Source organism: Narcine bancroftii, chromosome 6, assembly GCF_036971445.1.
Source record: "Narcine bancroftii isolate sNarBan1 chromosome 6, sNarBan1.hap1, whole genome shotgun sequence".
NCBI classification, from domain to species: domain Eukaryota; kingdom Metazoa; phylum Chordata; class Chondrichthyes; order Torpediniformes; family Narcinidae; genus Narcine; species Narcine bancroftii.
Genome location: NC_091474.1, coordinates 185,900,419 through 185,926,374, shown reverse-complemented (window position 1 = coordinate 185,926,374; position 25,956 = coordinate 185,900,419). Strand labels below are relative to the sequence as shown.

At 38.1% G+C, this 25,956-nt stretch overlaps 2 protein-coding genes across 9 annotated transcripts in view; one reads left to right on the top strand and one right to left on the bottom strand.

The window, feature by feature from the left end:
- The window catches only part of LOC138736854 (protein LEG1 homolog), a 205,760-nt gene that overhangs the window by 108,821 nt on the left and 70,983 nt on the right, over positions 1-25,956 (bottom strand). For all 4 annotated transcript variants that reach the window (XM_069886968.1, XM_069886967.1, XM_069886969.1 and 1 more), the window contains one exon: positions 3,323-3,383. In XM_069886968.1, the coding sequence (XP_069743069.1) occupies positions 3,323-3,383 (61 nt within the window). The remainder of the gene's footprint in view (positions 1-3,322; positions 3,384-25,956) is intronic.
- LOC138736852 (microtubule cross-linking factor 3) overlaps positions 1-25,956 on the top strand; it is a 78,319-nt gene that overhangs the window by 32,097 nt on the left and 20,266 nt on the right. For 2 of the 5 annotated variants that reach the window (XM_069886963.1, XM_069886964.1), the window contains exons 5-7: positions 3,344-3,412; positions 4,958-6,172; positions 8,190-8,375. In XM_069886963.1, the coding sequence (XP_069743064.1) occupies positions 3,344-3,412; positions 4,958-6,172; positions 8,190-8,366 (1,461 nt within the window). In that variant the 3' untranslated portion in view covers positions 8,367-8,375. Of the gene's footprint in view, positions 1-3,343; positions 3,413-4,957; positions 6,173-8,189; positions 8,376-23,333; positions 23,437-25,956 lie in introns of all 5 variants that reach the window. The other 3 variants (XR_011340627.1, XR_011340628.1, XR_011340626.1) reach the window with 2 other exon arrangements.

Here is a 25,956-nt window from a genome sequence, read left to right as displayed (position 1 = left end):
AGCTGTCCACTCAGATCATTTGTGCCTCTCTCCTGTCCAATTTTCACTCTTTCCATTGTCCATTCCTTTTTCCTGCCAGGTATCTACTCTCTTTGAATGGCATATTCATCCTTGTGTTGCCTGTGCCTTTCCCATGGTGCTTGAAGCTACATCATAGAGATCTAGATTAGTGGTTCTTGACCTTTTCCTTTCCACTCACAAATCACCTTAAGTAGTCCGGTACTAGCCACTGAGCACATATGACATCCTATGCCATATTACTAAAAGATAAAGGTTGAGAACTGCTGATCTAGATGGTCTTAAAATTCAACTTCAATTAAAAATGTCAAATGTTTACTTCTCTATTTGGATCTTTTCATATTTTATTTATGCTTCTCTGCCAATGCAAAATTTTTTTTTTGTCAGAAAAACATGGGACCATAATCATTTGTCTTCAGCTAAATTCTTTTAAAATAAACTTATATAAGATGAAAGGGAAGAACTGTTGGAGACTTTCTTTGCCTATAAACTATCTACCTGTCTCACTCCAAGGTTAGTACACCTTTAAAATCAGGTTTACAATGCCCTTAATGGTGTGAAACAAGTAAAATCAATTCAGCTGTTGATTAGGCATCATTTCACCTTTTAATTTCTGATAACATCCTTCCATTTGATCAAAATTTAAATAAAGCTCAGTGATTTAAATATACTGAGCCTGAAACTGAGGACAACATACCTAGCTAAAATCAGCTCTTGTTTAAAGTTGGGTATTAGGTTACCAAGTAAATATTTCTGTAATATTTTCATGTGATTCTTTGAAACTTGTCAGTCAGAATTAATGGTCTGCATGATAGACTTGTCTGAAGAGGGCACGCAAAATCATTGCGGACCCCTTCCACCCTGCAGACAGCATCTTTCAGCTGCTCCAGTCGGGGAAGGGATACAGGAGTATCAGAGCCAGGACCACCAGACTGAGGAACAGCTTCTTCCCACAGGTAGTGAGAAGGCTGAACGACCAAAGGAACCGCTCACACTAACCATCCAAGTCTCTCATATTCATGAAACAATATTTATTTATTTGTTTGTATGGATGAAATATTTGTCCTCCATATGTACCATAGAATGCTGTTTCGTCGAGTTGTACTTGTCCAATCAGATGACAATAAACTTGACCTGAGACCAGCTGTTGTATGTTGCAGATCCCGACATTGTTATCAATTAAAATAGCATGTATTGAAAATATTTGCAATATTTTTGGTGAAATGCATGTTGCATGTAATATGCAAGATGTTAAATTTTATGAAATGCAACTGAAACATGTGCTTGATTAAGTTACATACTTGCAGTGCCCTCAATAATGTTTGGGACAAAGACATTTCTTTATTCACCCCAGCTCCACAGTTTTAAGCTTGTAAACAAACAATTCACATGTAATTAAAGTGCACATTCTAGGGTTTATTCAAGATTATTTGGATACATTTTGGTTTAACCATGAAGACCACTTTTTATACAAAGGCCCTTCATTTCAGGGAACCATTATGTTTGGGACATTTGGGTTCACAGGGGTTTTTAATTACTCGGGTATTGCTTCATTATAGACAATAGGAGCTGGAGTAGGCCCTTCGGCCCATCGAGCCAGCATCACCATTTTACAGATCATAGCTGATCACTACCATCAGTACCCCTTTCCAGCCTTATCCCCATAACCCTTAACTCCTTTGCCCACTAGAGTCTTATCTAACTCTCTTTTGAACATAAAAAGATCGGTGCAGGTACAAGAAAGCTAGGCTTTCTTCTAAGCTTTTAATCACCTTTGGTGTCTGTAGTTGCCATTTTTCAACATGAGGACTAGAGTTGTGCCAGTGAAAGACAAAGAAGCAATTATAAGGTTGAAAAATAAGAAGAAATCAGTAAGAGACATCACCCAAATTTTAGGATGACTAAAATCAATAGTTTGGATCATCATTAAGAAAGAGCGTACTGGTGAGCTCCATAATCGCAAAAAAAAACCCTGGTATTCCAAGAAAGACCTCCACTGCTGAGGACAGAAGAATTTTTATCATAATGAAAAATAAAATCCCCCGATATATATATGATAGATCAGAAATGTGCTTCAGGAGGCAGGTGTGGAAACATCAATGACTACTGTCTGCAGAAGACATCATGAAAAGAAAAAGAGGCTACACTGCAAGATGCAAATTATGGCAAAGGTGGTATGCTTTGGATCTTGGCCAGTTCCTTTTCACCTCCACACTTTGCTCTTACCATCATTCTGATACAGGTTAATCTTGGTCTCTTCTGTCCACAAGACCTTTTTCCAGAATTCTGCAGGCTCTTTTAAATACTTCTTGACAAACTATAATATGGTCAACCTGTTTCTGTGGCGAACTAGTGGTTTCCATCTTATAGTTGTAGCCTCTGTTTCTGTTCGTGAAGTCGTCCGCTGTCGGTAGTCATTGACGCACGTGCCTCCTGTTCTATCAGACATGCGTTTTGGGGATTTTTCTTCCTTATGATGAGAATTCTTCTGTCATCAGCAGTGGAGATCTTCCTCGGAATACCAGTCCCCTTGTGATTTCTGCACTCCCCAGTATACTCTTTCTTCTTAATGATGTTCCAAACTATTGATTTTTGGTCATCCTAATGTTTGGCTGATACTTACTGTTTTTTTTCTTAATTGGCAGTCTCACAAGTCTGGTCCCCATGTTGAAAAAAGCCAACTACGGACTCTAAAGGTGATTAGCAGCAAGCCTAGCTCTCTTACACTTGCACCAATGAAGGAATTACACATACCTGAGTACTCATGAAGCCAAATGCCCCAAACCATGCTGCCCTAAAATAAGGGGATGTGTCTAAAATGTGCTGTGATTTCTATATGGTTGAACCAAAATTATACAAATAACATGTGAATTGTTTGATTGAAAGTTTAAAGCTGTGGAGTTCGGGGGTAAATAAAGGAGAAAAAAAACGGTCTCTGTCTCTAGCATTTTGGAGGACACTGTATGGAAGTGAATATGATGATTAAGATTGAAAAGTAAGACTTAAGGTTCAAAGCTGACATAATTTTCAAGTTGGATCGAAAACTATTAAATTAAGTTGAACTCTTAGCAGTGGATGAAATAGTCTACCTCATTTGTATATTTAAGATTTTAAATAACATTTATCGGAAATCATGACGACTGGTAATAATGACAAAACATTTTAAGATATTTCATTTTTCTAATAGTAATCTCGATCATTAGATGGTGAATAAGGTGCAACAAATGAACATGAATTTTTGGCAGAGAAGCTGAAAAGATTGTACACGAATGTCTGATCGATTATGCAAAGCAATTAAAGTTACCTGATTTTATTTCTCTTGTAGTCTTCGTTAAAGCGGCGTGGAAGTAAAGATCTGCAAAAATCTGAAAAGAGATCACAACAGGCTCAGGAGGTAATGTGATTATTTTAAAATACTCGGCAAGTATATTATTGATGTGAACAGTTTTATCATAGACATAGTTTCCACATTAAAGCCAGGTATGTTTACATGAATCGCATTATTATTGCAGAGAGATAAATTGATATTAATGAAAATAAAATGTAGCTAATCAATATCAATTATATAATTTTTAAAGTACTGATTAATTTCAAAAGCTGAAACTGATGAATTTAGTCCAAGCTGAGAACCAGTAAATTTGATGTTGGTACCGGATCTCAGAATTAGCTATGTGCCCATTTGGGTTCCGAGGATTAATTTTGTTTTTTATTTTTATTTTTTACTCCTCTGCCAGAGTTTATGCAGAGTCCAGTTTAAGTGCCCTATGTTAATGTAAAAACAACATACAACTTGGGCTGGTTGCAATCCATACAGGGTTGTCAGTGTCATGACCTTGTAATTGGTGTTTAATGGTAAGAAAACTATTTATTTTAAGGCCTAAGCAGGAAACATGGTCTTCACACCATACTCGAAGTGCGGTCTCACCAATGTCTTGTACAGTCCCTACTCCTGTATTCAATGCCCTGATGATGATGAAGGTAAGTATGCCAAAAGGTTCATTCATCACCCTGTCCATCTGCATCACCCTCAAGTACCCACAAGTCTCTTTCCTCTACCATACTCCCTTGGATCCCACCATTCACCCTGTATATCCTGTCCTGGTCTTAAGTGCAACAGCCCAAGTTCAATTCCATTTCCTTCACTTGGTCTACTTTCCCAGTTGATCTAGATCCTGTTGTACTATTAGATAGCCTCCTACAATGTTATCTGCAAACTTACTGACCATGCTAACTACATTCTTGTCCAAGTTATAATAAATGAGAAATAACAATGGACCCAGTCCTGATCCCTTGGCTACCACCCATCTATCACAAGCCTTCAATATGAATAATGAATCTGTATTACCACCCCCGGCACCACCCATTAAGCCAGTTCTGAATTCTAATAAAGTGGAAAATCTCTGTTTATATGCTGTTTCTGAAATTAAATTCTGTTGCAGTTAATGGAACTAAACTTTGGAGGTAGAGCACGTCCCTTTTATCATGCATTTGGCCTGAGAGCAAAGGTCCATTTCCTCTGGAATGAACTTGCAGCAGAAATGTTATACAAGCAGGGAAGTCCTCAAATAAATCAGTGTAGTGGGCCATGGAAACGTGCCCTTGGCCAATCGACAACTAAGCTTTTCTTTTTGCACCATTTTCAAGAAAAGGGCCATGTTTTTTTTTGGAAAATGCTGCAAGGACACATTAATATTCCCAAGGAAATAAGTAAGTCAATCCTAAATTCAGTAGTCCATCTCTGCAATTGTAATAGTGATATTTAACTTCACATATATTTCAATAGTTGATATGAATTGAAATTGGCTTGTAAAATCTTCTGAATTCTAAATAAAAATTGAAGCAATGTTGCTACAGGTAAAAATGACCTTGTATAGCTACATATAGTTTCCAACAGGTGAAGATAATGATAATCTAATCAAATATACTAATTATCCCCAAGGATGACAATGATGATATAAAATGTCAACTACAGTTCATCAAAGAAGAAGCAATTTTAATGCGCAAGAAAATGGCCAAAATCGATAAAGAGAAAGATAGACTGGAGCGTGAATTGCAAAAGTACCGATCATTTTATGGAGATCTGGATAGCCCTTTGCCTAAAGGTGAAGCAGGAGGACCACCTACAACCAGAGAAGCTGAACTCAAACTACGTCTACGTCTGGTAGAAGAAGAAGCTAATATCCTGGGGAGAAAAATTGTTGAACTTGAGGTTGAAAATAGAGGATTAAAGGCAGAGTTGGATGACATAAGGGCCCACTATGAAAAAGGTGGAGCAGGTGGTGAAGATTATATGGGTGTTGGTGGTTCTGCTTTTAGGGATCAAAGTGAAGCTGTGTCAGAACTAAGGCAGAACTTGCAGCTGGTTGAGGATGAAGCTGAGTTACTGAGACGAAATCTGGCGGACTTAGAAGACCAAAATAAGCGACTTTCAGCCGAAGTCAGTAAATACAAGTATAAAACAGGAACTGCACAAGACGCTTCCAGGAATAATGAGAATTCCAAAGTTACGGAAGTGCTACAAGAAGAACTGAAGGCAGCGAGGATGCAAATCAATGAACTCAGTGGCAAAGTCATGCAGTTGCAATATGAAAATCGTGTATTGATGTCTAATATGCAACGCTATGACTTGGCATCCCATTTGGGTATCCGTGGAAGTCCCAGAGACAGCGATGCAGAAAGCGATGCGGGTAAAAAAGAAAGTGACGATGATTCTCGGCCTCCTCATCGTAAAAGGGAAGGGCCCATCGGTGGAGAAAGTGACTCAGAAGAAGTTCGCAATATCAGGTGTTTACAGACTCCACCAAGGTCGTTATTTTCCACAGATGGCAGATTGCTTCAAAAAAATCTCAAGGACCGACAACAGATGTCAGACATACGGCTGGAGGCAGAGCGACTGAGCAGAACTATAGATCGATTGATCACAGATACAAGCACAATAATAACCGAAGCAAGAATTTATGTAGCCAATGGTGATCTGTTTGGCAGGATTGAGGAAGAAGATGAAAGCAGCAGGATCAGAGAGCATGAACTTCTCTACAGAATCAATGCTCAGATGAAAGCATTTAGGAAGGAGCTGCAAACTTTCATAGACCGATTAGAGGTACCAAAAACAACAGATGAAAAAAGTACAGAGGAACCTTTGTCTGTTAGTCAGGTAAACAAGGTTGACAAAAATCACTTTCAATGTAGATAATACTCTTTGATTTAGATTTTTGTAAGATTTTGTGAAATTTGTTCATTGCTTAATATGCATATTTAACCAAAGAGAATAGCTGTGAGTTACAGTGGAGAACATTTTGTGCTTTTCTTTGGCTGGTAATGCTAAATGCATAATGCAATAGAGGCTAGGCATTTTATTCTGCTTCCCAAATATGTTTCTTCTGACCAGTTGAACTCTGCAAAATAGATCCAGAATTTTGCAAATGGAGGACAGAATTCAGCTGTTGTATTCTCCATAGGCAATCCTTTGGATTGCATATAACTTGCTTCCACTCCAGTTCTGTGGGTTCACAAGTGGTTGATATGGCTAATTGGGGAACTATATGACTCTGCCATAGGTAGAGTAGATGATGGGTAGTTGGAGGAGTGCTGCACGCTCTTACTATTTATGCTGGGCCCTTGAAGACTGAACTGGGGATTGTCAGTGCCACCTTGAATGCACATTATTCATTTGTCTGGTCATGAGCCAAGTGTTCCCTCAACTAAATAAGAAAGTTGCATTTTTTCAAGAAGATACTGAGAACATCCCTGAATCATTTCCTCTGTTCATCTGATGATTTGTTGCCATGACAGAGTTCAGAATGGGGTATCTGTTTTGGAGCTCTGATATCAAGTATGCATTGGACCTAGACAGTTAAGATACTGCGTTAATTGCTTAGTGTTTAGTATTTTCTGCTTTTGTTTGAGATGTCCAGAATCTGCAGTTTTTTTAATGTAATCAAAGTCTCAATGCTGGGGATTTTGACCTGAGATGCTTGTAGTTTCCTTAGCCCACCAGTGGATTTAGAGGATTTTGAAAAGCATTGGTTGTATTTTTCTGGCACTATGAGGTGCCTTCTGTGGATAGGTGCGAGTAGAGTTGGTATACGACTCAATGTGATTATAGTGTGAGCTGTGCGTATGTGTGAACAATTTGCAGGAGGATCAGGATCATTGCTGTATTTTGGTGTGTTTGAGTTCTTGATCGATTAACTCTTAGATAGTTAAGCACTCTTCTGGGGCCTTGAAAGCTATGATAAATTTCATCTTTGATGTAAGCCCTCAATGGGAGATGACATAAAAATAGAAAACCATCCATATTTTTCAAGGATTAGTTTTGAATCTTTATTGCCAGAGGGGATAGGGCCAAATTGGTATAGAATCTTTGTTGTGTGAATGGCAAGGTGAGCCTTATTACTTTGTGTTCTTCAGTAAACAAGTCCGTGATTTGCAGCTCACCCTTAGAAAGTGCTCATATGCAAATATCTATAGGACATAGGAGCAGAAACGGGCCATTTGGCCAATAGAGTCTGCTCCATTATTTGAATCACGGCTGATGTATTTTTCCTCTCGACCCCTTTCTCCTGTTTTCTCTCCGTAGCCTTTGACACCTGTTATATGTGCAAAGCAACTCAGTGTCTGAAGTAGGAGTGGCTGCAGTGGATTGGAAGCAATGTGGGTTAAACTGGTCTCCAGTGGAAAGCTTGTTAGAGGAGTGATGTTTCAACATGCAGCTGGCACAACTGTGTGCATTTAGCTCTACCAATTGAGGGCAAATATTTTGAACAGTATCATAATGATATGATTAAATTGTATTAATGTAATTAATGAATTTTCAACTAAATTTTATTCTTAATTCCAAAGAAATGTCTGATAAGTTCAGTAATGTACATTACATGTATTTACAAAGTTTAGTAGAGGTCATACATTTTGTATGCTCTAAATAGTGAATATATTTGCTCTACCATTATTTTAAAATAATGTGATATTTTAACATTATTTATATTCAAAATCAAAATTGTTATGATTTAAATGTTCTGGTACTTGATAGTAATTCTTGCTTTTTGTATTTGCCCGTCCAGATGTTTCAACCTATTATTTTACTTATTCTCATCCTTGTATTATTTTCATCATTGTGCTATGCAACCATATTTAAATTGGTTTTTCTTTTCACACTTTTCTTTGTTCTGTAGAATCCCCATCTACTTCAGTACACTACCTTTTTAGTTTGTTCATTTGTTTTAATACCTCATCAAGAAATCAGCAAATACAAAATAAAATGCGTAGCGGTCAAGACCTTACAGAATCAAATATGTAAACTTTTGTTAAATACTGGAGACTACCAATTTTCAACATGGAATTTTACATGAAGCCATTAGGTGAGTCATTTTCTAAATTGTTCCTCTTGAAATTGCTTAATTCAATTTCTAAAGTATGTCATCCATAAAATTACAGTATTGGCATAGATGGATAACGGTGGGGTCACGAAATCACTAAAAACATAAGCTTTCTTTCAGCTCATTGGCTCACTCTGTGGAGATAATCATCCCTGGGTTAAAATCAGGTTTGTAGTGAGGAGTCATCTAAATTTGTTTCTGGATATCATTCAAAATCACCACCAGAAAATTTAAATTCCACCTTTTATTACAACAAAATCGTGATAAGTTTACCATTTACCTTATCATATTTTATATGACAGAGCAAAATATTTTCTTCATTTCATTATCCTTAATTTTACCTTTTTTTCCAATACTTCCTTCATTTATATTAATTTCCCAATGCTATTCAAGGAGGTAGCTCACCATCAACATCTCATGGGGAATTAGGAATGAGCAATAATACTGAAGCCCATCTCCTGGAACTGTAAAATAATAATTGCTTCATACTCTCAATCAAAACAGAAGATAAATACTGTTAATTCCAGCAGGATGGGGAGAAGCGATATTTAGACAGCAATAGTAACAAAAATAATTATTTGCCATTTACTAAAATTGATAGGAAATCAAGCATGCTGCTAAGGTTTTCTTATTCACAGTTTACCAACACAGAAACAGGATTTTTGGCTCCTGGTGATCAAGTTGCTCATCTAAGCTGGTCCACTTGGCCCATATCTCTCTATCCTTTTCTTATCTGTCTACCTGTCCAAATGTCTTAAATACTGTAGTTACACCCAGATTACCATTTTTTCTCGCAACTGCTGTGCAAGAATAAGTTTTCCCTCAGGAATGATTTAACCATATCCCCTAGTTTTTAAATTCACCTACCCTAGCAGAAAAAGACTGACTAATTTATCTACAGTGCCCTCCATTATGTTTGGGACAAAAACACTTTTTTCCTTTATTCCTCCCCTCCACTGCACCCCCCCCCCCCCCCACCACAGCTCCAAGGTTTTAAATTTGTAATCAAACAATTCACATATAATTAAATGTACATTCCAAATTTTGATCAAGGTTTATTCATATACATTTTGGTTTGACCATATAGAAATTACACCACAGTTCTCCCCCCCCCCCCCCCCCCCCATTTCAGGGTACCCATAATGTTGGGCAGACATATTAAAGTGGTCATGCTCAGTACAGTCCTTTTCGTTGCATATCCTTGCATCTAATGACTGCTTGAAGTCTGTGATTCATAGACATCACCAGGTGCTAAATATCTTCTCTGGTGATTACTCGTTATATGTAATTGATTCATTGGTGAAGGTATAAGAGAGCTGGACTTGCTTCATCTTTAGAGTCTGTAGTTGCCACTTTTCATCATAAAGACCTGAGTTGCGCCAATGAAATTCAAAGAAGCCATGAGGCTGAAAAACAATAAAACAGAAATAGGCATCACCCAAACCTTAGGATTACTAAAATCAAAAGTTTGGAAAATTATTAACAAGAAAGAGCATAATAGTGAGCTCAATAATCACAATGGGACTGATATTCCGAGGAAGACTTCCACTACTGATGACAGAAAAATTCTCATCATAATGATGAAAAATCCCCCAATGTATGTCCGACAAATCAGAAATATGCTTGAGGAGGGAGGTATAGATACGTCAATGACTACTGTCTGCAAAAGACTTCATGAAAAGGAATATAGAGGTTACACTGAAAGAAACAAACCACTAGTCACCACAGAATCAGAATGACTAGATTACAGTTTGACAAAATATTTAAGAGCCTGCAGAGTTCTGGAAAAAGGTCTTGTAGATAGATGAGACCTAGATTAACCCGTATAAGAGTGATGGCAAGAGCAAAGTGTGGAGGTGTAAAGGAATTATCCAATATCCAAAGCATGCCACCTTTGCCATTGTTTGCATCTTGCAATGTAGTCTTGTATTTCTTTTCATAACATCTTCTGCAGACAATAGTCATCGACGTATTCATAGCTGCCTCCTGAAGCACGTTCTGATCTGTCCCACATGGGAGGTTAGTCAGAAAGGTTCAGATGCTAGGCATACATGGGGAAGTAGTCAACTGGATTTGACACTGACTATATGAGAGAAGCCAGAGAGTGGTAGTCTGCTATGCAGACTGGAGGTCTGTGACTAGTGGTGTGCCTCAGGGATCGGTGCTGGGACCATTCTTGTTCATCATCTGTATCAATGATCGGGATGATAATGTAATAAATTTGATCAGCAAATTTCTAGGACCCAAACATTGGAGGTGTTGTGGACAGCAAGGAAGGCAAGTGAAGTCTCTTGGGCACTCTCCAAAGCTTTTGCAAAGGCTGTTGGCCCCGACATGTCTAGCATGAGCAGAGCTCCAGTATTTTAAATAAGATCTGTTTTAAAGTGATTGTATGTGACTTACACTTAAAAAAATCCTGCCCCATTTATCTCCAAAAAACATATCTATATTCTGTCACAATATGAAGTGTCATTTTTAAAAATATTTCCTCAATTCAGCAGCTGAAAGAATGGTATTTACAAACGTTAATTTTCATTGTTAGAGGAACTGATAACAGTACAACTCCGACTATCCAAAATCAGATTCTCCAAAATCCTCAATTATCCAAAAAAAATTAAAATTTTGGATAAATGAGGATATCCCAAACAAATCACAAATCCTCATTTATTGGAAAAATTTTTTCAGAGCTGAGCTGACAGGGGACCTTGGGGTCCCAGCATGAGCGAGGCCTCGGTGGGGAAGTGTTGGTGATTGGCAGTGGCCAGCATTTTACTTGGTGAGAATTAAATATTATTGTCATGCTTAAGCTTTACCTTGTTGTTTGTTGCTGTTTAAACAAGGATACAAGTGATTTGCTGTTGCTACTGGGCTGTTTTTAAAAATGAGCAGTTCTCCAATAAAAAGTTTATCTAGCACAGGCCCGGTCTTGAACATTTCGGATAATTGGAGTTGTACTGTATAAATACTAATAATGAGTGTTCCAGTTTAGTTTGATTTTATTTTGCAGCTACCATAATTTTTTTTTTTTAACTTTAATACATCTCAATAATGAAGAAAACCACAAAACATCATGATTGCAAAGAGCTAAATGTGCAGTTTGGATCTTCAGCATTTGGATTGTTGTCCCCCCTGTAAATGCTGTACCAATTGCACATCAATCTTTTTATCAATTTAGTTATCTGACACTGAGTATCCAACTTCTTTATCGCACCCAGGACTTGATTTGCCTTCATAGTGTTTGATAAACAGAACAGAGAGATCAATATAGAGTTGGTGTGATATGCTGTGTGCTTTGTTATTCTGTTTTTATTGATTACTATTCTACATTCATGGACATGTGTAGAAGGTCCCCTGTCAGCTCAGCTCTGAAAAAAATTTCCAATAAATGAGGATTTCTGATTTGTTTGGGATATCCTCATTTATCCAAAATTTTAATTTTTTTTGGATAATTGAGGATTTTGGAGAATCTGATTTTGGATCCATTCAAAAACTTAAACGTTTTTTTGAACTTCATAATTATTAAAACAATAGCTTATATTTTCAATTATGTTTGTAACTAAACTGTCAAATCTGACTGATTAGTGGAACTGAATGATGAAAAGTCGGGTATCTGAGATTGGGCTTTGTGAGGCAGTGAGAAATCTAACCGGTGTGGTTTTTCATCTGGGCAAGAAGTCAGAAGATTTTCATCCATGTTCATTTGCCCAATTTTAATTGGTTAAAACTCTGCAAACATTAATGAATTTTTTGAGCCTTGCTTTTTTCCAACCCATTGATAATCTAAATCAGTTGCACCTTTTAATGCAATGAAAGATCACTTTATATCAGGCAAAAAGAAATACTTTCTTCATTGATTTTTAATGAGCTTTCTTAAGGGCCAAATGACAACCTGTATTTTCAAAGTTAAAATCCTTTTATAAATAATTTTGTAGAGTTCCTTCACCCTTGAGAAATACTACACTTGTGTCTGTTTAAATAGTTGGGGATCAGGTTTTAGATCGTTAGATTATGTGGCTGAACACTAACATTTGAAAGAACATTGGCAAATGACTTTGAAAATGACTGAAGGCCATTTCTACAGTTCAGCATTTCAATGGTATTTGTGCAAATGGTTTGGATTCCATTGCCATTATATATAATCCATTGGGTAGGATTTTATGACACGGTGAAAATGATGTGAATGGGTTTTACGATCCAGGTAATTTTGATTGTTTAATGTGTTTCGTGGACTTTTAAAATTTTTTTTATATCATCTATGTAATTTTCCGTGCAAAAGCATATCTGGGAAATCTCTAAATTTGAGTCTCTGATAACATGAAAATTACTATGATAGGGACTTTTGGGTAAACTCTAACTCTGGGGTACATCCTGTCTTCTTTCACAGATGAAAAGGCATTCAAATTCATGAATGGTGCATTATTGCTTTTGAGCAGTTAGCGGACCAGTGATCACTCACTGAAGATCCATAAGCATTGTGCTGCTCCAAAGTAAATGTAAAGCATTTGACCAGAAATTTATAGCAGCTGCAGAGACGCATTAATCCACTTGGATTAATGACACTTGGTCATGGATTCACTGCTTAAAAATTCAATCCTATCTTAAATCCAAAGTACTGGGTACTATAGAAATTACTTGAGAAAAGGCCTTGCCTTTCCAGCTCTGCCAATGTGTAAAGGTAAGTTTGGGGGTCAGATGCAATGGAAGTAATTGGGGAGAGCGTTTCAGTGAGGAGGGTAGGGGTTGGTTATTTTTAAAGGGGGGGGTGCAGGATTGCATGTGTGAGGAGAGGTTCATTTGGCACAGGAGAGGTTCAACTGACACAGCTGGTGAGAACTACCATCTCAGATCAGGGGTAAGATACTGGATTGGGAGTTAGTTGTTGGGATGAAATTTCGAGAAGTGGTGGGGGTTGATCGCAAAACTCGAGCAAACTTCAGTCAGGGAAGTTGGGCGCCGATGATCATTTGATGGGGAGTTCCTGTGTAAGGAGGCCAATGTATAATGGGACCTCTCAGTTGGGGATCAGGTTATATGATCGTGGCCTGGATGTTGTGGGGGTGGTACGAGAATGTCAGTGATGGGCTCCTTTTAGAGACTGATGGGTCATGGTTGTGGGATAAGATTGAGCTTGAGGGGTGTGGATGGCCTCCTTTTAAAAGTATGGAAAGGTAATAAAGAATAGATACATAAGTAAAATATGGGAAATCTACCTGACTATGGTTCTTGCTCTAGGCTGAGACCTGGTCAGAAAAGTTCCCTTTAAATTGCATAGCTGCAGACATACCTGGCCTAATTGGTTTGTCAGAGCTAAAGACTGGTCCACTTTGCAATTCCATGGCGTAATTTCTCCCTTCAGTACGTTAAAGAAATATTATTTGTAAAATCAAATCATATCCACAGGAGAATCATATCAATCTATTCTAATTGTATTCCACTTTGGGGGAAGTAAACTTTGTGCACATAATACCAAAAGAAAACTTTGTGTACTTGTGCATTTTCCTTAAGGCTCAGGTAGTTAATATAGCTGTCAGTAACATTTGCAGGGATTGGGTAAAGCACAGCATTAGGACATAGATTTTTTCTGATGTTTGAACTCAATCAAGTTCACAGATGTGATGTTTCTTGATATGGCCTCAGTTCATTAATAAAAGTGCTTGCTAAATGATGATGATGTTATGGACTGAAACCTGAAGAGAAAATGTTCCCAGATTTGTACATAAATTGTATTTAATACTGAGAATTCAGATGTATGAATTCTGCAGTGTAACAATATTTACAATATTCTTAAAATTGTTCAAAAATTGTGAAATTATTCTGTGAGATTTTTTGCTTGTTTAAAAATACACCTGTGTGATGGATGACTTTATACTTGGATTTATTCGTAAAGTGAAGAAATTGACAGCCTATGATCCCCAAGGTTATATTTACCATTTGTGTTATCTAACACTGATCCTGCTTCAATGGGAGAGCATGCCAATCCCACTGTACAGGTATATATGTCATGTGCTTGCCAAACCCACATGTGAATACAGCTTATATTTATGAGATGGCAGGAAGATGTTGAGTGATGGGAGGTATCCAGAATCTTCTGGCCACAAAATCTTTGTGATCCAAGAAAATTAAAATCAATGTTGTAAGTTTTTATGAGGCACTTAACTGGGTTATAGTCTCTCATTGAACTAATGTTTTTTCTGACTCTGGTTTGTCTTATCTGGACATATTGTCATCTAGGTACATGCTGGAATCAATGATTAGCAATTGCAGTTTGGAAATTACAGTACAGAGTTGTTCCTATTAGTTATCCCTCTCTTTTTAGACATTTGTAAGGGTGGGCAGAATCAGTCATAGTTATCAACTTGATTCGGGACCTCTTATCCGAACTGTTCAGATGCCATCAGATCTCTGCCAGATATTTGACAGAAGTTCCTCACTGCCACTCAAGGTTGTATTATAGTGTTCTTGGCCCTCTGCCAGTGTTCACTTAATGGCACTGTTTTGACTCAGTTATTGTTTGTGCAAGAATCAGAATGTTTGACCATATAAGTATTAAAACTGGGCTTGGTATGATTTTGGTACGATTCAGACAGCAAAATGGAAAGTCTACTGTAAAGTTTAAATTGATCATTTCAAATATTGAATGTAACTCAATTACATGCTCTGAATATCAGTTATTAATCCTGTCTGCAGAGAGAAATATTTGCTGAAGCTTAATCCTTTAGCATTGAGGTGATCCCCTACTGATCCAAGATCGGATCAATGTTAGTCAACACAAGTGGGAAACACAATCTTGGGAATCATAGTGTTAGGAGCCCAGAGGACTCCAAAACCCAGCAGCAATAAAAATGGTTATAAGCAAAAGTTGCTTTTAATTTTCTTTATGAAAACAGGATCACACTTTAACTTATTACTATTAACTTAACACCCTTCCAAATCTAAGCGCACGTGTATGTCATGTGTATATGATCTTGAAAGTTCTTTGTTTTAATAGTCGTTATTCACTTCTCCCTTTTCCAAGTTCACCAGTATCAGACAATTCTTATACTGTGCACAGAATTTAACATTTATAAATTTTCACCAGGCTCTGGTGCTTAAAGGTAAATGGTTTACTGCTCAGAAAGGTTCTTGTTGGTTTCAGAGAGATATTTGCTACTCATTGGACACAAGCAAACTGATTTCCTCTGATCAGTCACTTAGTGTCTTGCTGAAGAACTTGCCCCATCATGGGTTTTCCAAATGATAACCTCTTCTTCCAGATCACCACAGAATTCCTCATTTCCCTTATTTCAGGAGAACCGCTCTAGCCAGCCATTTCCTCTTGTAAGGACTACAAGGGTTTTGAACAGGCTAAATTCAGCAAGACAAATAGTAGTGTAGAGGTGAGGGAAGGCATTAAAAGAGAAATTAGAAAAGCGTGCAATAAGGGAACAGCTGTCATCATGGGAGACTTTAATTTGCATATAGATTGGACGAGCCAAATAAGTAAAAATACTGAGGAGGAGGAATTCCTTGAATGTTTACGGGACGGTTATCTAGACCAATATGTCGAGGAACCAAGTCGGGAGCAGGCCATTTTAGATTGGGTATTATGCAATGATAAGGGGCTAATCAACAATCTTGTTGTATGAGACCCTTTGGGTAGGAGCGATCACAATATGATCGAATTCTCACTCGACATGGAGAGTGATGAAATTAAAACCAAGACTAAGGTCCTGAATTTAAATAAAGGGAATTATGATGGTATGAGACGGGAGTTGAGTAAGATTGATTGGGTGGTGATTATGGGGGAGTTGACTGTGGATAGACAATGGAAAGCATTCACAGATCTAAATAAAAATAAACCAAAAAGGGTGACTCAACCGTGGATAACAAGGGAAATTAGAGACAGCATTAGGTCCAAAGAGAGAGCATATCAATTGGCCAAATAAAGTACCACAACTGAAGACTGGGAGCAGTTCAAGATGCACCAAAGGAGGACAAAGGGATTAATCAAGAGAGCAAAAATAAATTACGAAAGTAAGCTTGCAGCAAATATAAAAACCGACTGCAAAGCTTTTATAAATATGTCAAGACAAAAAGATTGGTGAAATCCAGAGTAAGTCCTTTGCAGTCGGAATCAGGGGAATATATAATGGGGAATAAGGAAATGGCAGACCAATTAAATTCTTACTTTAGTTCTGTTTTTACAAGAGAGGATACAAATAACCTCCCAAGGATGTTGGGAAACATAGAGACTAATGCAAAGGAGGAACTGAAAGAAATCAGTATCTCTAAGGACATGGTCTTGGGGAAATTGATGGGATTGAAGGCAGATAAATCCCAAGGGCCTGATAATCTACATCCTAGGGTACTTAAGGAAGTGGCCATTCAGATAGCAGATGCTTTAAGAATTATTTTCCAGAACTCGATAGACTCAGGATCAGTACCCATGGATTGGAGGGTAGCTAATGTTACCCCACTATTTAAAAAGGGGGGTAGAAAAAAAGCGGGGGATTATAGGCCGGTGAGCCTTACATCAGTAGTGGGCAAAATGATGGAATCCATTATTAAGGATGTAATAGCGGAGCATATGACTAGCAGAGAAGGGATCGGACAGAGTCAACATGGATTTACAAAAGGTAAATCGTGCTTGACAAATCTATTGGAATTCTTTGAGATGGTGACAGGTAAAATAGATGGGGGACAGCCAGTGGATGTGGTGTACCTGGACTTCCAAAAGGCCTTCGATAAGGTCCCGCATAAACGACTGGCTTACAAAATCAAGGCTCATGGGATTGGGGGCAAAGTATTGATGTGGATTGAGAACTGGCTGGCAGGTAGAAGACAGAGAGTTGGGATAAATGGCTCGTTTTCTGAGTGGCAGGCGGTGACCAGTGGGGTGCCACAGGGATCTGTACTGGGACCCCAGCTGTTCACAATTTACATTAATGATCTGGATGAGGGGATTGGATGCAATATCTCCAAATTTGCAGATGACACTAAGCTCGGAGGGGTTGTGTGCACGGAAGAGGGGGTCAGGAAGCTCCAGTGTGATTTGGATAAATTGAGGGACTGGGCAGATACATGGCAAATGCACTACAATGTGGATAAATGTGAGGTTATCCACTTTGGTAATACGAACCGGAGGGCAGATTACTATTTGAATGGCAATAGATTAAGAGATGAGGAAGTGCAGAGAGACCTAGGGGTACTTGTACATCAGTCTCTGAAGGCGAGCATGCAGGTAAAGCAGGTGGTTAAAAAGGCAAATAGTATGTTGGCCTTCATATCAAGAGGGTTTGAGTATAGGAACAAGGATACCTTACTGCAGCTGTACAGGGCCTTGGTGAGACCCCACCTGGAGTATTGTGTGCAGTTTTGGTCACCTTATCTAAGGAAGGATGTACTTGCAATGGAGGGAATGCAGAGGCGATTCACCAGGCTGATACCTGGAATGGGAGGAATGACTTATGAGGAAAGATTGCGCAAATTGGGATTGTACTCCCTGGAGTTTAGAAGATTGAGAGGGGATCTCATAGAGACATATAAAATTCTGGCAGGACTGGACAGAATGGATGCAGATGGGATGTTTCCAATGATGGGAAAATCCAGAACCCGGGGCCATGGTTTGAGGATAATAGGCAAACCATTTAGGACCGAGATGAGGAGGAATTTCTTTACCCAGAGAGTGGTGAATCTGTGGAATTCACTGCCACAGAGTGCAGTAGAGGCAGGTTCATTAAATATATTTAAGAGGGAATTAGATCTATTTCTTCAGTATAAGGGTATTAAAGGTTACGGAGAGAAGGCGGGGACGGGGTACTGAACTTTAAGATCAGCCATGATCTCGTTGAATGGCGGAGCAGGCTCGAAGGGTCGAATGACCTACTCCTGCTCCTATCTTCTATGTTTCTATGTTTCTAGAACTCTCAACCTGTCTTCAAAATGGGATTTTCAACAAGCCTGCCAGCTTGCCATGTTGCAGCCTCAAAAGCTACTGCAGAACTGATGCCTTTCCTTGCCTTGTAAAAACCAAACCTCCTCCCAAGGCTCCAAACCCAATCCTTCAAAGATCTTTAACAGCACTTGAACCCAGACTTTTCATTTGCAGCTGCTTTTGAAATTCTTTCCAAAGTAGTTCCATTGTCTTTGCAAAAATCACTGGTGCAAAGCTCTTGCATTTTAAATTAGATGTGTTTAGTTACTCTGTTTGTGGGGGTGTTCAGTGTAGGTCACTTCACAATCTCTCTCTTTTAAAGACATATTTATGTATAATACAAAATATAATCCTTAGCAATAGCCTGTAACTTTTTTTCATTTTACGAATGAATCCAGGTATAAAGTCATCTATCACACAGGTGTACTTGTAAACAAGCAAAAAATTCTCCCAGAACAATCCATAATGTAATGTAAATTTTAATATTAGAAGTAAATTGTGTTTCTTGTGGGTGATGTATGCAAGACTGTGCATCCCTGAAAAGCTAAATTGCACTGGAAAATATGAATGTGCATTTGTAGAAAATGGAAGCAGAATTGCATTTAAGAAAAAATTGGGTAGAGAATAACTGCTCCAAGATAGCTCTGCTCCCTCAAAAATCATTCAGTCTAAGTATCTACTGTGAAGACAGACACAAAATAATCATTCAAGGCCTGAGCCATTCATGCATTACCCAATATTAATTCTCCATTCTCATCTTTCAAGGGACCTACATTCATTTTAGCTACCCTTTCTATTTTAAGAACATAAGAAATCATAACAGGAGAAGGCCATCAAGCCGCCTCCACCATTCAATTAGATCATGGTAGGGCCATCTCCGCCTTACTGGTTTTTCCCAAATTCCTTAATACCCCTACTATGTAAAAATCTATCCAACCTTGTCTTAAGTATATTTACTGAGGTTACCTCCATTGCTTCATTGGGCAGCGAATTTCACAGATTCACCACCCTCTGAGAAAAACTGATCCTCCTCATCTTCGTCCTTAATCGACAACTCTGAATCTTGAGGCTGTGTCGCTTAGTTCTAGTCTCCCTACCAATAGAAACAACTCATTTACCTCTATCTTATCTATGACTTTCATAATTTTACACATTTCTATAAGATCCTCTCATATTCTTCTAAATTCCAGCGAATATCGTCCCAGACAACTCGATTTCTCATCCTACGATAACCCCTTCATCTCTGAAATCAACCTGGTGAACCTCCTCTGTACCACCTCCAAAGCCAGTATATCCTTTCTCAAGTAAGACTAGAACTGTAGTACTGCAGATGTGGCCTCACTAGTACCTTGTACAGTTGCAGCATAACCTACCTGCTCTTAAATTTCCAACCTTTAGCAATGAAGACCAACATTCCATTTGCCATTTTAAAAAATATTTATGTTGAGAATTTTCAATTGACATGCAGTCAAAGTGAAGAATAATGAAAAAAATAAAACCTCAATATCCATAATATTAACAAAATCATACAAATATCGATCCGCATGTCGATATTAAAGAAAGTGAGAAAAAAGCAGAGTTAACATGTGATTCAATTATTATAAAGAAATAAAAATTACAATAATACTACAAAAATGCAAATTCAATGTCCATGTTGAACCAAAGGGAGAAAAAGATAATAGAGTGAAAGAAGAACAATTAAGAGGAACCCTCTGACCCTCCAAGTAACAAGAAAAAAGAAAAAGTAAGAAAAGAGAAAGAATAAGAAAAAGAAAAGATTGGCTTCATCTTGGATAAACCCCCATTCCTATCAAGGGACAAATAACCTGGCTTATCTAGGGTCTCCACGCTGCGAGCAACAGGGGGAAGAGACAGGAGGGGAGAATCATTAAAGATTTAATCTGATATACCTTAATTATGAATTCCATATTCTTAAAAATACATCATACCTGTTTCTGAGGTTATAGGTTATCTTCTCCAAGGGAAAACATTTATACATTTTTATCTAACAGCAGGCTAAGCCTAGTTGGTAATTGGATTTCCAAGTAACTGCTATGCATTTCCTGTCCACTGTTAAAGTGAGTTTAACGAATGTTAATTGATACTTCGACAGCCTTATTTTAGGTCTTACATCTTCTAAATTCCCCAATAAAAATAATTGAAATGCCTGAGGGTATTGAATTCCAGTAAATTTTTCCAGGAGATACCCAGAAAGGCTTCACTTTAGGACATGACCAGGTTGAATGCAAGAAAGTACCTATTTCTTGACTACATCAAAAACATTGGTCTGATATTTCTGATTTCAATGTATGTAATTTTTGTGGAGAAAGGTATAGCTGATGCAAGAAGATATATTGCTCCAGCCAATACCTCACATTAATCATGCTGTCCCGATATAAGTCTTACTAGCAAAATGGATCAATTTCTATACCCACCTTTGTCTTGATTTATCAAGCCCTTGTTTAGGGGTTCTTGCCTGAAGAAAGGAATACATTTTTGAAATAATTTCAGTAAAAAATAGTCTCTATTTTGCTACATTGCGGTAAGGTCAGTGCAGGATCCATTTGGCTTCTTGATGGCTTGCTGCACCTGCAAACCAACTTTTTGCGATTCATATACAAGTGCTCCCAAGTCATCCTACACAGCAGCATGCTGCAATTGCTTGCCATTTAAGTAATATTCTGATCCATCTTTCCTTCCAAAGTGGATAACCTCATATTTCCCATCAACATATTCCATCTGCTCACTCACGTAACCTATCTATATTCTCTCTGCAGACTCCCCATATCCTGCACAATTTGCTTTTCCACTCAATTTCTTTTCATCAGTTAACAGATACACTGCACTCTGTCCCCTCTTCCAGATCATTTCTGTATATAGTGAACCTTAGTGGGACCAACACTGACCCCTGTGGCACACCACACACCATCGATTGCCAACCAGAAAAATTCCCCTTTGCCCCAACTCGTCCACTACCCATATTAATACATCATCCCCAATTCTATACATCTTTATCTTCTGTATGTCTTTTATCAAAAGCCTTCTAAAAATCCAACATCCATCTGCTTACTGCACTCATTATATCCTCAAAGAACTCGAGTAAATTTGTCAAACAGGACCTGCCTTTGCTGAGTTCCTGCTGCATCTGCCTGATAGATACATTTTGCTCCAGATGCCTTGTTATTTCCTCTTTAATGACAGCTTCAAGCATTTTCCTAACTACAGATGTTAAACTAATTGGCCTATAGATCCCTGCCTTTTGCCAACATCCTTCTTTGAATATTGGCATGACATTCACCATCTTCCAATCCACTGGGACCTGTCCTGAGTCCAGAGAATTTTAGTAAATTGCTACTAAGTCCCTAACTATAACTTCTGCCATTTCTTTCAGTACCCTGGGATGCATGATATCAGGACCAGGTGCTTGTCAATCTTTAGGTTGTCAAGTTTTTTGAGTATTATCTCCAGGTCCTCACCTCCCATTGCATTTGTAACATCTGTCTTTGGCATGTTTGACATGTTCTCCTCTGTGAAGACTGACACAAAATAGTAATTCAAAGCCTCAGACATTTTCTCAATAACCAATATCAATTTCCCTTTCTCATCTTCCAAAGGACTAACCTTCACTTTTGCGCTTTTTTTAATTTTAAAAAATGTAGACGTACAGCGTGGTAACAGGCCATTTCATCCCACAAGTCTGTGCTGCCCAATTTGCGCCCCATTAAGCTGCACCCCCTGTACGCTTTGAATGCTGGGAGGAAACCAGAGCCCCCAGAGAAAACCAAGCAGGCTCAAGGTGAATGTAGAAACTCTTTACAGATCGCGGGATTTGAACCCCAATCCGGCTCCAATCACTGGCACTGTAACTGTGTTGCACTAACTGCTACACCAACTATTCTGTTATATATTTATAAATACTTGTCTATTTTTTAAAGTTTTCCCAATCTTTTAGTTTCCCATTCTCTTGGCAACTTCGTATGCACAAGAATATTAATGTTTAAAAAAATTACTATTTGTTTTTGTATTTTGTGCTTGATTACTTTTGTAATCTATCTTTCTTTATTGCTTGTTTAGTGGTTCTTTTTTAAATGTTGTTCCAATCTCCTAGTTTCCCAATGCTCTTGGCGACTTTAATTTAATGCCTTCCTTTAGTTCCTTGGGTATCCAAGGCCAGCTTTCCCTACTCTTAATATCCTTGTTTTCAACTGGAATATTCTTTTGAACACTGGAAACTTTTCTTTGAAAGTCTATCACCTTTCTTCATCTGTAAATGATACAGCCAATGTGCCCAGTGTATATGAGCCAACTCCTCTCTCCTCCCAATATAATCTCCTTTATTTAGGCATTATGCAGTGGTTTTAGATCGTACCAATCCACCCTCCATTTGATTAAGAAATTCAGAGCAACTTGAAAGACTGGGAATGATTCTTTCATGAATATTGAAGCATATCTGCATTTCCATCTGGTTATATGTTTAGAGATGCCATTTTTATTTTGATTGAAAAGAAGATAAATCCCTTGGAGTGACAAACAATTGTTGTTTTGATTCTCAATACACATTTCTGAATTTGTCATAGATGAGTGGAAACTTGTTTTTCTTCATGTCAGTGCGTTCTTCACAAGAATAAATTCACTCTGTTGAAATAGGGCAGGCATACTGGGCTAAAGAAATATGAAAGTGTCATGACAGCTCCCAGCATGTTGAAACTTTCCATGCAAGATATTATTTGTCATGCCAAATGGGCTTGGGAATGAAGACTTTTATGATTCATACAATGCCACATGAGTGAGATCATGGTTCCACTTCCCAACTCAGTGGAGGTGGAAACTCGGAAGAATTTGCTTGTCTCTGTCTTCTGCAGGAGCAGCTTGGAGAAACCTAATTTGTATAAATTGGGTTCTCCCGCATTGTAAACTTTCCTTTTGAGGAAAATGTTACAAATAGGCCTGTAATTTGGATCTTTTATAACTGTCTGAAACGCTGAGATCTCCATTTGAAAGCAGATCTTCTGAATTTGTAACCACAGTTCTTCACCAACATACAGTTATAGACTCCTCCAGCAATGAAGTATGAAGTTGTGCCAGTCTTTGTAACACTTGTTATAGGAAATCTGCTCAAATAACGGCAAGGTAAGTATTTATATATTTTAATATATTTACATTGTTTTTTTACTGCTTTAGTTTAATTTAATTAAAATTTTAAGAATTTTTAAAATATTATCAAAGTTATTTGCAGATTAAAGCATATTCCAAAATTACAAAACCTGGTCCTTCGTTAAACCATGATCCACAGCTTAGCAGCTTTTAATTATTTTTTTCTTATCTGATCTGTGTTTAGTACTTGTTCTGGAATTTGCTGCCAAGCCAATTGGAGGCCAAGTCATTGGGTGTATTAAAGGCAGAGATTGATAGGTATCTGAATCATCAGGGTATCAAAGGTTATGGGGAGAAGGCAAGGGAGTGGGGAGAATGGATAAGCTCATGATTAAAAATGGCAGAGGAGACTCAACAGGTTCAATGACCTACTTCTGGTTCTATTAAGTTTTGGTCTTGTAATCCCTCTCCCTCAACTGGCTTCCCCCCCCACAACCCCCCAATCCCATGATGATATTCACATCTGGTTACCTTTCAGGACCAAACTGTGACTGATAGTGTCTTTGACCATGGTAGAACAGCCTTTGTTTGCACACCAAATAAGAATGTTATGCTGACCATGAGATGGTTTTGGATGAGAAAATGGATGTTTGTGAAAAGCCCAAAATGATTATTTAATTGTTTTTATTTTTCTGACAGAAGATACTATACTAATTGGCCTATAATTCCTACTTTTTTAACTTCCTGCTTTTTGGACGTTCTCAAGACATGATAATGGAGAGGTTGAATATGGCGAATTTGGAGTTTTACATACTAATTATTTTGGATTAACATTCACTTTATTCCTGTAATGAACCTGAGACAAATTATCTGGAGGTAGACAATGAATAGGTAACTTGAAGTGGGTATTTAAGAACAGGAACCGTGAAGATGGCAGCACAGGTAGATAAGGGAACAAAGAACTTTCCTTCATTAGCCATAGCATTGAATTTAAGAACAAGGACGTTGTGGCACAATTTTATGAAACATTTTAACAGCCTATAAATTCATTTTCCATGACCCTATAATAATCCTGAAAACTATCTAATGCCTGCAACCCACCTACAATTGATTCCCACCTCATTGGGTGTAACTCATATCACCCTCTATTGAATGTTCACATTGAATGCCAGTTATTTTCCAAAACTACTTAAATGAATCCCTTTTATCATTATGGTGTTGTCTGCTTGCTGAAGCTACTGAGAACATGACATAATTACTCTGTCCGGAGTGCACTCCAGTTGAAAATTACCCCAGTATATTTTCTTTTGAGAAATCCTGGAGGAATTTTAAGAACTAAGGAGGAAGCGAAAAAAGGAAATCAGGAGGGCAAAATAGGAACATTAGGAATAATCCTGTGATTTTTATGTATATAAAGGGGGGGGGCAGAAAAGGGTAACCAAAGGGGGAAAAAAAGGACCCCTCAGGAATTAATACAGTCAACTCTGTGTGGGGTTATTGGAGATGGACAAAGTCCTCAATGAGTACGTCCCTGTTTATATATGGAGAAAGATATGAGACATGGGAAACTTGAGGTAGAATTTTGAGAATGGTCAGTATAGTATTAGAGTTGAAGGGGTGCTGAAGTTCCTGATGTGTATGAAGGTAGACAAATCTGGGTCTGATCAGCTATATCCAAGGACACTGTGGGAAGCTGGAGAGGAATTACAGGTGCCCTGGCTGAGATTTAGGAGTCATCATTAAGTACAAGTGAGGTGCCAGAAAATTAGGAGGGTGGCAAATGTGCCACTATTCAAGAAGGACTATAGGGAAAAGTCCAGGAAGTCCAAGCTAGTGAGCCTAACATCCATGGTCAGTAAGCTATTCATAAGTATTTTGTGGGAGAAGATGCTTCCTGGAGTCCTTCTATTAATGTCCTTTTTCTCATACTCCCCCCTCCTGGTTCCATACACATTTCAAGCATTGGATCCAATTCAATTGGACCATCATCTCTGTTCTAATGGTACCCTTTATCTCCTTCTTTTATCATTTTCCAGCACTGTAGCGTTTGTGTTGCTGTTTATGACCTTCCAGCTTGTTGTTTCCCACCTTCATCCTTCCCTCTTGGCACCATCTGCCTTTTAAAAAATATATATATCTTCTTTTGTCTGTTTCTCTGTCTCTCATCTCCACCTCTCACCAAACTATCTCCATTTGTCAGTCTTCCTTCACACCGATTTGGTCAACCTATCACTTACTGGCCCCCATCTCGCTCTCCCCCTCTCTCTACCGGCTATTTTCCCTCTTCGCTCTGTCCCATTGCAGGGTCTTGACCTGAAACATTGATCGATCCTTTCTCCAGACCCACTACAAAAGATGCTTACCCTGCCAAGTTCTTCCATATTTTAGGATGGAGAGGACATTCCAGATTTTCACTTTCCATTCACTTATGGTAATAAATACTGGAGATACTCTTCCACATTTGAGAATTGAAGTTGGGCATTTTCTATTTTATAAAAATATATCAAGAGCTCTCTAATCAATCAAAATGTTTTAATTTATTCCAGTATTCATTTG